The sequence below is a fragment of the Periplaneta americana genome, chromosome 14 (genome assembly GCF_040183065.1).
Source record: "Periplaneta americana isolate PAMFEO1 chromosome 14, P.americana_PAMFEO1_priV1, whole genome shotgun sequence".
NCBI classification, from domain to species: Eukaryota; Metazoa; Arthropoda; class Insecta; order Blattodea; family Blattidae; genus Periplaneta; species Periplaneta americana.
The window spans coordinates 91,490,361-91,506,876 of NC_091130.1; the positions used below are offsets into that span (position 1 = coordinate 91,490,361).

At 37.1% G+C, this 16,516-nt stretch overlaps 1 protein-coding gene across 1 annotated transcript in view; it reads right to left on the reverse strand.

Annotated features, from left to right (window-relative positions):
- The window catches only part of LOC138713015 (uncharacterized), a 344,765-nt gene that overhangs the window by 124,722 nt on the left and 203,527 nt on the right, over positions 1-16,516 (reverse strand). The window contains exon 5 of the mRNA XM_069844698.1: positions 7,485-7,609. Within this exon, the coding sequence (XP_069700799.1) occupies positions 7,485-7,609 (125 nt within the window). The remainder of the gene's footprint in view (positions 1-7,484; positions 7,610-16,516) is intronic.

Sequence of the window (16,516 nt, forward strand, 5' to 3'; positions counted from 1 at the left end):
AGTTATTTATATTGTTATTGTTCTTTCGCAATATAAATAATCTGTATTTTATGTAAGTAATTATTATAACACAAATAACCATCTTTCTTTGTGAAATAGGTCATTTTATTTAGATAATTAAATACGTATTATATAATATCTTATATTAATTAAACAAACCGATATTTATCATTTATATTCTATTATCGTTCTTTAGTGATACTGTATAAATACTATTCAAGTTATTTATATTGTAATCGTTCTTTAGCGATATAAATAACATAAATTTAATATTAGGTTTGGAAAAATCCAGTTGCATAATACTGGTATTAGTTTTTTGTTTTGTATTACTACATTATACTACCTTGAACCACAATAAAATGAAAAGGAGTAACGAGGAATTGAACCTGAGACGATGACATCTAAATTCCGACTTTCGTCCGCTGAGCTACGAGGGCAAAAGTGTGGAGACATTTTCAGAAAAATTGACCCAATCACACTCTACGATTTTCTGATGATTCGTAGAAGCTAGTCCAGGATGCGGGGGGCAAAGGCTAATTGAGATTTCCCGGTCTCTGATCGGGTCAAACATCCTGATAGAATTAATATTTAATCCTTGCCGTGACTTTCGGTGAAGTCTGGAGGTCCCAATTAGTCAAATCTACTCTCCTCATCTCCACGCTTGGGCCCCCTGGAATTTAATAAGATGCGAAAGAGATAGTAGTGTGCGGAAAGCAACGGGATGTTACCGCATTTAGGCCTATCCTTCCCAAGAAAAACTGCAAACATGAACAAAGGAAGCTTTTAATGGAAAAAGAAGGATCTTCTGCTGACCTCTGGAAAAAGAACTAAGGAAGAGACTAGTGAAGTGCTTTGTGTGGAGCGTGGCATTGTATGGGGAAGGAACATGGACATTACGACGAAATGAAGAGAAACGAATTGAAGCATTTGAAATGTGGATGTGGAGAAGAATGGTGCGTGTGAAGTGGACAGACAGAATAAGAAATGAAGTTGTGTTGGGAAAAGTGAGTGAAGAAAGAATGATGCTGAAACTGATTAGAAACAGAAAAAGGAATTGGTTGGGTCTCTGGTTGAAAAGAATAATAGACGACATTAGGATATGTGGATCATATGCGGAGACTAAGAGCAAAGCAGAAAATAGGAAAGATTGGAGATTGCTGGGTTTGCAATGAAAGACCTGCCCATGGACAGAACACTTATGTATGTATGTTCAGAATGCCTGGAATATCGTGTCTAAGATCAGTCGCTATTTGCAAAGACTAGTCGATTCCATGCCCACTCGACTGCAAGTTGATCGAGATAAGAGGAAGATAGACTAAATATTGAATTGCGGCTTTTTGTTTTGGTTTTTTGGACGCTTAATTGTTTGAAAGTTTTAGGCAGACGCCAGTAAATTTGTTTTGTTTATGCCGCGAAAGATATTTTTATTGAGAATAAAATCTTTTTTCTTTCCATTTCCAGCCACAATATCATAATGATAAAGTCATGGCATAATACAGAGTGTTTAAAAAATACGGGGCATAATTTCAGGTATGTATTTCCCACATGTAGACAATCAAAATAGTTCATTACACCATGTGTCCGGAAATGCTTCATTTCCGAGTTTTAGCCTTCACAACATTGAAATTCACCGGAACGTTTTTCTTTCCGCAGGTCGTTGTCATTACAAAAGATGTTCAAAATGTCCACCTTCTGCTTGAATACAGACCTCACATCGATGTCTCATTGACCTGCGAACACGAGCCCAAACTCCAGGAGTATTGCGTATGTCCTCAGAACATGCCACAATTCGATTCCGAAGGGATTCCAAATCAGGCACCGGAGACGAATAAACCAATGATTTTAAATGGCCCCACAAGTAGATATCGAGAGGGTTCAGATCAGGTGAGCGTGGAGGCCAAGCAATTGGGCCACCTCTACCTATCCATCGATCAGGAAACCTTCGATCCAAGTACCGGCGAGCCGTACGACTGAAGTGTGCAGGAGCGCCATCATGCAAGAAGTGAATGTGTTGACGATTGATCAGTGGTGTCTTCTAAAACATGAGGTATGGTGTTTTCCAGGAAGTTTGTGTACGCCTGTCCCCTAAGTCGTTTTACAAGTACATTGGGGTCCAACTAATTGATCACCAATGATACCGGCCCACATGTTGAGGGAGAACCGCACCTGGTGATGAGATGGAACAGTTGCACGTGGGTTTTCTTACGCCCATACATGCTGATTGTGGAAATTTGTTATGCCATCTCGTGTGAACTGTGCTTCATCTGTAAATAATACTAAGGCAGGAAAGTTCGGATTTACACCACACTGCTGCAAGAACCACTGACAGAACCTAACTCGTGCAGGGTAATCTGCTGGTGATAGGGCCTGTACACGTTGAAAATGATAAGGGTACAATTGATACTCTTTCAACAGTCTCCAGACAGTCGTATGAGGAACATTGACTTACAATGCTACCCTTCGTGTGCTGATAGGAGTCATGTTCACAGCCTCCAGAATCTCCTCCTGTACTTCTGGAGTTGTAGATCTTGGTCGTCCCCTTCCCAAACCAGGAGAGTTAAATTTTCCATACTCGCACAAACGGTAATGGAGACGTACAAATGTCTTCCGATCTGGACATTTTCGCTGTGGGTACCTCTCCTGGTACAAACGACGAGCCAGCGCAGCATTGCCGTCCGCCTTACCGTACATGAAGTGTGTCTCTGCCAGCTCTTGATTTGAATACATGTCGCACAGTCTAACGCCTGCACAACACTGAATGTAACCTTCGCCTGGAAATAAACTGTCAGAGTGCCCTCTTAATGTCTCCTTTGACGGCAACGACCTGCGGAAAGAAAAATGTTCCGGTGAATTTCAATGTTGTGAAGGCCATAACTCGGAAATTAAGCATTTCCGGACACATGTTGTAATGAACTATTTTGTTTGTCTACATGTGGGAAATACATACCTGAAATTATGCCCCGTATTTTTTAAACACCTTGTATATTAATGAACCTGATGTTAATTACTAAAATAATCGTAAAAGAGAAAGGCGCCATTATGTATAGTTTGTCTCTCTCAAAAAAGAACAAAAAAGAACATAAAAATCACGAGGTTGTAGTCGAACGCAGGACCTCACGAATAAGAGGCCTGAACGCTACCATTACGCTATCGAATAACACACAGAATACTTCAATTATAACTGTAGATATCAGGCAACGTGGTCCAACAACATGTAACATCGCCTGTCTCCGAATTGTAGCGAAGATACCCGAAGGGAACTTTGTTTCAGGAGAGCGGCCACTTTTTCTTTTGACAACTGTACAATGATGAAAGTCTTAAACAAGATTACATCAAGTTTATGCATGAATATGAGGCACTTGGTCACATGAAGCTGATGAACGTCAAACCTTCAGAAGAGAATGATTGTTACTACATTCCTCACCATGCTATTCGCAAGCAGTCGAGCACAACCACCAAAACCCGTGTTGTATGTATTTGATGCTTCGGCAAAGACCGACAACGGTATAAGTCTAAATGACATCCTGCTTACTGGACCAATTATCCAAGATGATCTTTTCTCTATAATTCTTAGATTTCGTACGCATCAAATTGCATTTACAGCTGACATCGAGAAGATGTATAGGCCAGTGAATACCAATCCCAAGAATTAACATTTGGAGTGCATACTCTGGAGAGAACAACTTAAGACATATGCACTCACTACTGCCGCTTATGGAACAGCCTGTGCATCATCATTCCTAGCTGCAAGATGCCTGAAGCAACTCGCACAAGATAAAGGTGTCAACTACCCTCGAGCAGCCAAGATCGTCAGTTAAGACATTTAGGTAGATGACTATGTCTGGCACAAGCAACCTTAATTAAACAAACAGTAAGTTTCTTTGTGCAAAATCCAAGATGGCACCGCTGAAGCAGATCTCACTTCCCCGATTAAAACTGTATGGAGTTGTTCTCCTAACAAGACTTCTAAGAAGGGTTCTAAGGGCTTTGGAACACTTGAATCCGATTAAGATACTACTGTGGACAGACTCTACTCTAGTTTTGGCATGGATAGCATCGTGTCCCACTAAATGGAAAACATTTGTAACTAATCGTGTTGCAGAAATTCAGGAAATTGCACCCATTAGCAAATGACAACATGTACCGTCGAAGACAATCCTGCAGATTTGGTATCACGAGGATTTCAACCTAAAATGATCACTGAAAATTCACTCTGGTGGCATGGTCCCTTATGGTTAATTCAAGAATCTTCAAGTTGGCCACAACCTATTCCTCGATCCAAGAGATGGTCCAGGGACTACTTGGGCAGCCTACAACCTCGATCCAAGAGATGGTCTAGGGCAGTGATGTCAGAGCAAGCGCATTTTTCTGACCTTGACGTCGTACTCGGGCATTGAGAGCTAGATATGGAAGGAGGAAGGATTATGTATATGAGTAAGCAGCCTGTTGGATTAAGAAAACAGTGGTGCACAAACTTCAAAAGGAACGTGAAATTATACGGCGTTATTTTTATATGCTTCTTTCTGTTTTATATTTATTTTTATTTTAGTAGGTTATTTTACGACGATTTATCAACATCTTAGGTTATTTAACTTCTGAATGAGATGAAGGTGATAATGCCGGTGAAATGAGTCCGGGGTCCAGCTCTGAAAGTTACCCAGCATTGCTCACATTGGGTTGAGGGAAAACCCCAGAAAAACCTCAACCAGGTAACTTGCCCCGACCGGGAATCGAATCCGGGCCACCTGGTTTCGCGTCCAGACGCGCTAACCGTTACTCCACAGGTGTGGACTATTCACATAAATTCCATAGTAGTACAACTATACTCTACTAAGTGAATGAAAGACATCAATCATAAAGAAAGTGATATCGCAAAGAAAGAGATTGAGTCTGACATGATAAGTTGGAATTAATATTGATGGTATCTTTAACCTTATAAAAGTAATCAATAAACTAATCAAAGCAATATTATAGTACAAAGCAAAGTTACCTAGGTATATGTTTTAACTGTATAGGTCTCGCATGCAAGGAATACCGACGGAAGGAATGCGAATGAAACAATGCGATAAGGAAGAGGGGGTGACAGGAAAGGTCACAAGATAGCTTGAATGATATTCAAGAGTAGAGTCGGAAGAGAAATATCGATGTCTTGCTTTGTGATAGTTACATTACGACTTTAGTTTGTTCCATTGCATGTGAATACGTATCTTGTATCGCACGGTATTATTTCATTCGTAAACTAATGTTGCGCGTTTAATTAGTTTAGAATTTTTCTCTTGCTACGTTCTTTATTTCCACAGCGATGTCATCATTTGTTCATCTTCTTGGAAGAGACAGTACTTCCATCGGCCCGCACCTCTCCTCCCTAGGCGTGTCTACATACACATGTCAAAATAGACAGCAACGCCACCATTGCTTTTCGGTAATCGTTCCTTGCGCGTGCTACAGTATAACTATATTACATAATAAAACTCTTATCAGAATATTAAATTATTTTCTCGAAATCTGCTGAATGTTTTACAACACATGGGCACATGTCCTTTGTTTATGATGAGACAGTAGTTGCTTTGTTAATTCATTTTCTTATAAACATTTTTCATGCGAATATTTTCAAAACTTTCAATATACTAACCTCAGTAATACATATTTACGATATATTAGACTTACGAAATCACTGTTTCAGTACCTGTAAGGCTACTAAACAAACATATCTGAAAATTTCATTTTTCTGTAAAAAATTTGAGAAAATATTCTTTTTGAATAAAAAAAAGCAAAACTTGTAAAAAAATGAGCATTAAAATTAAAACTTAGATTCTTATAATGTACTTACACTTCTCAGACAAATCTAAAAAAAATTAACATGCATACAGTTTTAATAAGTTTTTTTTCCCCCTTTATCCATTGAATCAGTGCTAGCCATTCCTGTAGATAGCTCGACCAAATGGCATATACTACCTCACTCGTCTGTCTCCTTTCTTTCCTTTCCTCTGTAAAGCGCTCAGGCTCTCTTGAGCTCTAAAGCGCGCTATTGCGCCTATGGGCATCAGTTGACATGACTGGTCTAGGGACTATACTGAACTTTTTTTTTTGAAAGATGGAACATGACAGGAGCGTTGCGATCGGAAAAACAACTGAATGTCACATAGCGTGGTAGGCCTGTTCCTATGGTAACAATGGTTGAGTTGCCAAACTAACAGTTCCCACGTGGCGAGTGCTTAATAGCTCTCTTGGCGACATTTATTGTGCACACAATGTTAACATTGGTACGTTTCGTCTTTGATTCTCTGTCGATTTTTGTATTGTTTTCTTACCTTCGCGTCAATTGTCAATGAATGTTTTAACGTCAGCCATCTTAACGACAATTGCTAGCTTCCATCATCTGGCAGCATGGTAGTCCATATTGGCAACATGGCACTGTAGTTCCAAGCTCGGCCGCTTAAGCAGCCTAACATCCAACCCGGATACTTGGTCCTCATCAAGGAAGAAAATCTACCTCCATTTGAATGGAAAGTAGCAGTCGTGAAGGATGTCCATCCTGATGATGACAACTTGATTCGTGTGGTAACAGTTCGCACAAAGAATAGTGAATTCATAAACTGTAACTTGAAAGTGCTAGATGCCCTGTGGTGGGCGGGATGTTTGCACATTACATGTTTCCACCGTTTTATGGTATGTGTTTTCAATGTTATATTATAGATGTCTCCACCTGTATTGTTTCAGTGGAAGCAAGGCCATTTTGTTATATAGTTCCTATTATATGCTACAATGGTTATATTGTACTAGTTGTTTACAATCATTAATACTCAATATCTCAAGTACCACATCACCAGTGGATCTCTATGTATCAATAAGAAGCTCCAAGACGGCTACTGATTAAACACAAATGAAGATAACCTTGTGTTAATTTATTTATTAGGGTTCATTCCCCTACATGGCTTAAAAGCGAGCCTAGCACAGAGACCCAAATTTTAAAAACTCCTTCCTTCTGGCAGAACATCATAAAAAAATGTCGTATTTTACAGTGTAACTAAAATTATATTATGACTAAGAAGTTAACTTCCGCCACCTTAATAAATGTAGATTCATTAGCTAACTTAAATTTTGTTTCTGATTCTATCTTTAAAAACACATTCTATCTTTGAACTCATCAATCACATGCAATTATTGGTATTAAACAATATCCTTTAAAAACTTAAAGTCCATTACAATTACATAATTATTTCAACAAAGCTGTAAATTTCTCTATTTGCAGAACATGTCATGTCTCAAACATATTATAACTGAAGTAGTGAAATGATCAAACTTTGACTCAAGTCTTCTAATATTCAATGGAGGTCATATGATATGGAATGACGTTCTGAAGTGTATTCATAACTTTCTTCTGTTTATTTCATAATATTGTTTTCTTTAAGTTATTTCGTAATAATGTTGTCTGAACGAATTACGTTAATCAAAAGAAATAATATTTTGTATTATATCATTACCTTCTTTCTTTTATGGTTGTTGAAAATGTTCCATTCACAAAGAACATTCGGGAAGCAAGGCATATAAGCAGGAAATTCGATTTCTTTTTTAGTATTATCCGCTATCTCGATCTCGTAGTTACAACCTGAAAACCAAATAGTAATCAAAAGTTTAATTATTTACTATAACTTATTTAATAATATTGAATTAGTTATTATGGAAAGGGTATGACAGTGGTGAATATTCAAGCTCATACGAGCAAGTGAGCTCGAAGGGCATTCTTGTCCGCCAATGGGTTACTTTTCCTCCTCTACTTCCTACCTACTAGTACGCAATCGAAGGGGGTGTAGTAGTTGAAAGGATGTCGATTTCTAAGTCCAGTTCAGTAGCAAAAGCAATGGAATCACGTGGAGAAAAAAAATATCGTACAACCAGTTCAAACGCGAGTGGGAGTGCATGTCCTTATCAAGAGAGCATGGAGGTGGTGCACAGCGCATTATACGTATAAAAAAACATGTATGTGTAAAAAGAGTGGTATAAAATGGCATTATGATGTGTTCCACGAGCAAAAATATAGAAACTGGCAAGGTGCTGGAAGAATTAAACTTTATCAGTGAATTATCGGCAGAAGTATTAGCTACTTGGCATTAAAACATAAATAACACTGGGCAACAAAAAAAAATTTTTAATGTTTCCTGCACTTCATGAGTCAATTCTTACTAATTTTGGGTTGAGAAAAACGAATATGACAATAACAAATTTTTCTTAGCTCTAGTTTCTGTGATACACAATAGGTGGAAGTATTTCAGTTTAACGGATTAAGAGAAAACGATACATATTAATTACATATGCCAACAACATTGAAAGTGCATTTAAATTTTTTTAAATGGCAGTTACATTCTATGAGTTCTAAATTTATGGAAGAATACCTGACAGATGTTGGGTCTGAAGAGAATCATGTGTGGCTTCATGAGATCGTCGTATTTTAGCTTGCCTCTTGTGAGTTCCGGAGCATCCCCATGCAAAGACCAGCAGTAATCCGCAAGCATTGTTTCATTCCAACGGCCCTGATATCTTTCTTCCATAACAGAAATATCGTGATGGAACCTTCCTCCGTGTTCATCACTGAAACTCCACAACTAGGAGGGAAAAAGTCTAGGTGGGAGTGGAGAAAATCGATTTTAAGGGAGATGTTGCATCCGAGTTGATGGTATTTTTGCAGGAGCACTGTCACCAACTGAGTGTAGTTATCTTTTTTGTTGCCTAAAAATCCATGAAGGCTTCCCAAACTTCCTTTCCTTTCCTTTCTTTTCCCCTCCAAAACTTGGTCAAATGCAGGATCCTTTACAAGTTCTCGAATTTGTGGCCTGACAAATATACCTTCCTTGACTTTGGCATCACTTAATTTTGGAAATGTCTCTCTTACGTGCTTAAAGGCCTGTCCTTGGTTCATACCTATGACAAACTTTTTTTTATCAAACCCAGATTAATATGCAGGGGTGGAAGAAGAACATCTTTTGGGTCCACGAGAGGCTCGGCAACAACATTTTGCTCGCTAGGGTTATGATTTCTTGCAGGCCAGTCTTCTTGAATATAATGTGGTTTCCTATCCCTGCTGTCCCACATACATAAAAAGCAGCAATATTTTGTGTACCCCAGTTGCATTCCTAAGAGTACAGCAATGACTTTTAGATCACCACAGATTTTCCACTTGTGTTCATGATATTCGATTGAGTCGAAGAGGGCTGTCATATTTGCATAAGTCTCCTTCATGTGAACTCCATGACCAACAGGAATAGAAGGAAGACGGTTGCCATTGTGAAGTAATACAGCTTTCAAACTAAGCTTGGAGGAGTCTATGAATAGCCTCCATTCAGTTCGATCATGGTTCAAATTCAAACATTTCATCAAGCCATTGATGTCGCAGCAAACAAGATTGTTTTTCTTCTTCTAAAAAGAAGAAGAAGAAGAAGCAGATCCCTGTGACGTCTGTACTGTGAGACCCTGACATCACGTTCGAGAAGATTTCATTGCTGTAGTCTAGACCCTAGAATTTCGCCATCTCCTTTGACAGGTCAAGGTTTCTAATGAGATCACTCAATTCCGCTTGACTCAGTCTGTGCGGTTTATCATCTTTTTTTTTTTCCTCAAAATCAGGATCATAGGATGTGGAAGGCTTGTTGAGTTCTTCTTCTTGTTCCACACTGTCTTCATTTTCTACTTCAAACACACAATTTTCGTGGCATTTTTACAAATTTTACACTTTAAAAACACTTCCAAACCAGAAATTCTGCATTAATTACAGCAGAAACAATATGAAATTCACAGTCACAGCAACAATATCTATGTTTGTAACTTACAAACAGCTGAAGAACATTTGTGTTTTGTTATTTGACAGGTATGCCAACTCCCAAAACAAAATTACCTCCAAATTTCCCCCAAGCTGAAAATGTTGACTCTAAAAAATGAAATATTACTTTATCTCCAAAGCAAGAGCTAATCTGTCATTTTTATGATGATTTTTTAATTCAGCAGGTGGAAATACATAAGAATTAGCTATTTTTGAGCCCGAAACATTTTCATTGTTGACCAGTGTAATTGAAGTAAATAACAAATAGTCTCAAATAATATATTAATATTACCAATTAATTATTCCAACAAAACAAGTTTTTTTTATTTATTTTCACTTTTTGTTTTGCCGATATTATACATTTACTGTACCGGGATGTTTTACTTACAGAATAAATGCGCGCACAACAATCAGATCACTACGAAGAATGGGGCATTGACTAGTTACCAGTTTTCCCTGAAAATTTCACAGATATGCCGTCCATTTACAGAAGGTCAATTTATACACAAGTGTGTGGTAGAAGCTGTTAGTACTTTATTCTACCACAGAGGTACACATATATAAACCTATTCCATTACCTAGGTACACCGTTATCAGCCGTATACAATACCTTGCTCAAGATGTAGAGAAAAAAATGAAATAATTGTGCAAAAATTTTTATTCTCTATGTCTTGATGAAAGTACGGATGTGTCTGAAACTGCTCAGCTGGTTGTGTTTGTTTGTGGAGTGTACCGCAAACTCAACATTATCGAGGAATTTTTGGATCTGACTCCATTAAGAGGGGTGACAACTGGGGATGATATTTTCAGGACCGTTGAAGCTTTTCTTCGACATATGGAACTGCCATTAAATAATTAATTTGGTCTCTGTAACTACAGACGGTGCATCAGCCCTAACTGGGTTAACCAAAGACTTTTTAGGTTTAGTAAAAACGAAATTGAAAATTTCTAATACCCCACGAGATATAATTCACATACACTGTATAATTCATCAGTAAGTGCTGTACAGCAAAACACTCCAAATGAATCATGTAATGGAGACAGTGGTGAAATGTATTAATTTTATTACAGTTCATTTTCTAAATTACAGGAAGTTTAAAGAATTTCTTGAATTTATTGATTCAAAATTGTGCGATGCTGGTTAAGCAGTGGTAAAACTGTGCAAATATTTTTCTATTTGCGAGAATTAATATCAGAATTTATGCTAGGGAAAAACAAAGTAATGAGCGAACTAACAGATCCTTCCAGGATTCAGGACCTTGCTTTCGTGGTAGACATACTGCAACACTTAAATCAAAAGGCAGAAAGTAGGAAAAACTGAAGAATGCTGGGTTTGCAGTGCTTCTGGGCAGAACACTATGAATTAATGAATTACAAGGCAAGGATTCGTTGATACACAATATGAATGATGCTGTAAGAGTTTCAAAATGAAGTTGTCGTTATGGATATATCAAATTGGAAAACTGAATTGATGCCACTTTCCAAGTCTACAATCTCTGCAAACTGCCATAAATCTGGAAAAGTACTCTCGAATTCTTAGTGACCTGCTCCAAGAATTCAATAAAATATTCCAAGACTTTGAGACAATTCAACCTAAGTTGCAATTATTCTGTGTTCCCTACTCTGCAAATCCAGAATCTGTACCAACAGAATTGCAACTACAATTAACTTTTTGATACGCAGCTTAGAAGAAAGTTTGAGGCTAAAGATCTTATCTCATTTTGCACACAGGATTGAATCCACAAAGATATCTTAACAGAGTGTTTTCGGATGAAATTATGTCCATGTTTGGCAGTACATAGTTTACGAGCAGTTTTTTTTTAATGAAATTAACGAAACCAAGATTGAGATCGCGAATGTTTGATAAAAATCTGCGATCAATGTTAAGGCTTGCTGCTGCAAACAAATTTTCACCAGACATACGTAAACTGGTGGGAGGAAAGGCACGGAGTGCTTCTTGTGAAAATAGTTTAGGCCTAATCTTCACTGTCGCTGCCAATAATGATTTTTTAATTACTGTGTACACAAAACACCCGTCTATATTATTTGTAGGTATCGGTAGGTCTTTATCTCCGCCATGTTACATTGGTGCACTTTATGTACCTGTTTTTCTGAATGTATTTAAGGTAGAATCATATAATTTTGCACACTAGTACACAAGAATGTTTTTAATCATCCTTTGGATTTTTCAGGTTATAATGTTAGAAATATTGAGATTTTTCAACAAACATACCTACACTCTCCCCTTAACGTATTTTTGATTAAAAATGGAGTTCTTATTGATCTTAAGCCACACATTCTTTTATTTTTCATTAGATGTAGGAAAATACAAGTATTTTATTTGAATGAATGTGATATTATTATTATTATTATTATTATTATTACTAAACGAATATGTTACTTCTGTACGCATTACAATACTTTCAATATTTACATGGCATATTACTAATTCATTCAAAATACATTGCTACAATTACATGAATATTTTGTTTTAGCTACATATTTTGTGCACCCCTGCCTGTGGCAGTTAATGTTGTGATTACTTTTACCTTCACGAAACGAATAGGTCGGAGCTAAAAGGAATTAAGTCAAAATATGAAGTTTTGGGTTATGCAACAATTTGAACAACTGATGTTATGCGCATCGAACGGTGGAAGAAGGAACTAAGACATTTAAATATTCTTTTGTCTTCTGTAACATAAAAATATAATATTTGTGTTATTAGATGAATATTTTTTGCTTCTCCTGAAAGGTTGTCAAAAGTGACTTAATTCTTTTTAGCTCCGACCGATTCAAACATATATTTTTTAGGACAAGGATAAGACGATATTAGCTAGCAATTACGGTAGAAGAGCTCAACCTTGATCACGAGCGCATGCACTACATAGCGTCCCAACGTAGACATCAGGGATATACAGCTGTCACAAAAAAAAAAAGTGGCCGCACTCGTGAATATCGAATATTTTCTAAGTCCACTTCGGATAACGGTGTTGTTACATGATGCATGCGCTTATAAAATAGTTTCGGAACTAAGATGTTTAAGCAGGAGTCATTTAAATCTGTGTCTCTTAAAGTAGTGGTAGTGTGTTAACTTAATTGTGTTTGTGCGTTCGAACCTTGTTCAAGTTATTTTATTTTGTTGTCGTTCTTTACCGATATAAATAATAATCGATTTATCATTTTAATTTGTTATCGTTCGTTAGCGATATAAATAATGTAAATTTATTCCAACTCAACAATTTAACTTTTATTTAAAACAATAACAATAGTCACTTTCTACAATTTAATTCTGCTCCCGTCAACAATGGGATTTCCACTCCACACAGCAACACAGTATTCGTTATTGCACTCCACAGACAATGACAATTTACTTGAATTATTGAGAACAACAATGTACTGCTAATTTTAACTAATGTTCATAAAGCACTATTTACAAATCAGGACTGCCAGTTCTCAGTTCGTTTGCCTTGGCTAGTTCTTCTAGCTCAGTCACTCGAGTTCACAGTATCTCGAACCACAGACCTTCAGAGAAAATCCGCTGAACTTCGAACTCAGGTCCCCCAACTGCGGTCAAACTCAGGACTTCCGACTCCACAGTTACGGACACAACTCAAGTCGAATTTCGGTCTCAGAGCTGGCTTCACTCCTACACAAGACTGGCTGGCTTGCTGTCCACTGACTATAACAACACTGCTCAAGTTCACTCGCGTGTCGTAATTTATAACCACACCATAGTTTCTGGAGAGTACGATCTCCCGAACAATCGATAGATGCCTAGAAGATTTCCACGGATGTCAGGATGGCATTCTCGAATAATCTGGATATCTCCCCTCTCTGCCGCGGTCGCTCTCTCTCCTCTCCCCTCCTTTCTACGCCACAGCACATGCCACAGGAAGCAGATGCGCGCGCACTTGCGCAGAACCACGGCCGACCTTGTAATCCTTCTGCCGGTCATGAGATCGTATCCCAGCTCTGTCACATTAATATTCAAGTTCTCATTTGTATTCTGTTATCGTCCTTAAGCGATATAAATAATATTCAAGTTATCATTTATATTCTGTTATCATTCTTTAGCGATGTAAGTAATATAAATTTAATGTTAGATTTGAAACAATACAGTTTCATAGTATGTCAGTTTTTTCTTCTTATATTATTACATTATACCAGGGGTTCCCAACCGGTGTGTCGCACAATCCCATTGAGTGTGTCGCAAAATTTTGGAATTGAAAAATAAATTTTATGCCATCCAGAAAGTCTCTTTACAACGCCTTTTTTATTTACAACGAAATCTTTGATATGGGGTCATTCCATATCAAATCAACAAGGCACTCAACCCGACCGACTCAGATTTCTTTCAAAATTTGAGGGTTTGTTTGACGTGCCGCGCTAACTAAAACTGCCGAGTTTCATATGTCCTGTGCTTTTCATTTTCTGTCAGTGGCGTTTCAAACATGAAGAAAAATCACATTTTTGTAAGCACGCCGCTTCAATTAAAATTATATATCTCAACAACGTCTCCAGATAAATTTACAAAAATTGGATGATACATTCTTAATGTGTGATAGTTTTTATTACTTATATTGTTTTCTGCATGTATTCAATTCCACTAAAAAAACATGGTGAAACAATTTTCATATATTCATATTTAAAAATGCAGGGGTTCTATTTTAATGAAAAAATATATAGTACTCCTCAATTAGTGATATAATGAACTGATAAGTTTCAACTTGGAATCTTCCTAGGTTACAAAGATAAAAATTATTGTCACAGCAAGCGTAAGCTAACCGTATAAGTCGCGATAATATTTATGTCCCACACATTCGTTGTATTTAATTATATTTGATCATATTCTTGGATGTCGCCATGTAATTTAACATGTAGTACATAATTCGAATTTTTTTAATTATTACCTGAAATAAATTATTGTCACATGGATTTTCTTAAACCTGAAGTTCTGTAAGAAATGCTTACCTTTCATTGCTGAGATGAAATAGCCTGACCATCTTTCCAGACAGGATGCTGCGTTGTTTCAACTGCATTTTAAAACTGCTTAGCAAGTATAATACCCACCCTAAACAGCAGGACTGTATGTAACTTGTGTTCCAGGCACTGCGGTGGATTTTGCAAATCGAAGAGAAAGCATTTTTTTCCTTTTCAGTATAGCCTTTTTTTAGTCACATAAACGGTATTAATGTTTGGGACATGATGCCTTGTCCACTCGTACAATTCCCTAGGTGTAGTTATTTGTTTATCGGATGGTCTCTGCAAACTAGCACAAGCCGCAAACCTTTTAAGTGTCCCACCTACGTCGCATGCTCTTTTGCCATGCGATATGCAAAAATAATGCAATTCTGTTGGAAATCCAAAATCTTCTTCATGTAATGTGAGGTTCAGGAATTTTTTTTCTATTTTTATACTGAGCAGAGAATCCATCGGAGAAATGCATAATTTTTGTGGTGAATTACAGATGTTTGTTTTAATGACTCCATTAGATATTTTTGAAACAGATGTACATCTGTAGTGTCATATTTCGGGCAGTGTGAAATTATTGCCAGATTTTTAATAGAGACTGTATCGGATGACGATTCGTTATGATATATTACGAAAGTATGAATGGTTGTCTGCACATTAGTCCTGTGATATGACTGAATTTCATCTTGGATTACGAAATAATAGTTTTCAGCGAAGTCGCATAACACAACAAGCAGGCATGGCTGTAGAAATGATTTCATATCACGTAGAAACTTACTTTGTTCAGATGATATAAATGAGTGAGTCAGTAAATCACCAAGTTTCTCCAAGAGACAGTCGAAAAATTTGTCTGTGGGTTTCATTATAATCTCAAGCGTTGATCGATCAGTCGTCATCCACTGCTTGTAGGTCACTGATTCACTGCAGTTTTATACGAAACATTTCTCTAAACCCTCTCTTATTTTGAATGGTTCAGGACATTCTGTACATTTCCTGAACAAGCAATTTATATGAGGAGGATTGCACACCATAGTAGCCAAGAAATGTTGATAAGTTGGAAAGTATAAAGAAAAATTTTCTTGAAATCCACGTAGACCTGAAACTTTAATAAATTGCTTCCGGCATAAGTTTTACATTCTGATAGGACACAAACACAGACAGTATAGTCCACTAACTCCAGCTAGAATACAATTTCTTGGTCAGGGTTAGAATTTTTAAACACTGCATATAATTAATTTCTGCTCATGTGATTTACTCCCTGATTCTTTAATCACAACAAATATTTCTTACCAGGCATCATTCTGCTTATCTCGTCAGAAGCAAGCAAGGGTTTTCCAGGTTTCGGATTTGGTGAACACAAAATTCCCTTTCTCTTTGCCAGGACTTTGGCTTTCCGAATTATGTATTCGAAAGCTGAAAGAAACTCTTTTTTATATTATTTACGCTGCAGCTTTTAGGTAGTAGTGTTAAAATGGTGATTTTCTCACTTTTACCTGAATTTTGAAAATTTTCCTGCAACTGAGACAAAATTTCAGAATCAGAAAGATCCTTGTTCCTCGGCATCTTTATATCGAAGAATTTGTCTTTTACAATATTTTCAAATTTCTGTCTCTGATATTTCTCTTGTTGTAGCCTTTCTTGTTTAATAAGGAACACACCTTGGTCAAAAAGACTTGTATTTAATGAACTTACATTTGCTGTAGAGTCGACGTATTCTTCATTACTAGAGTC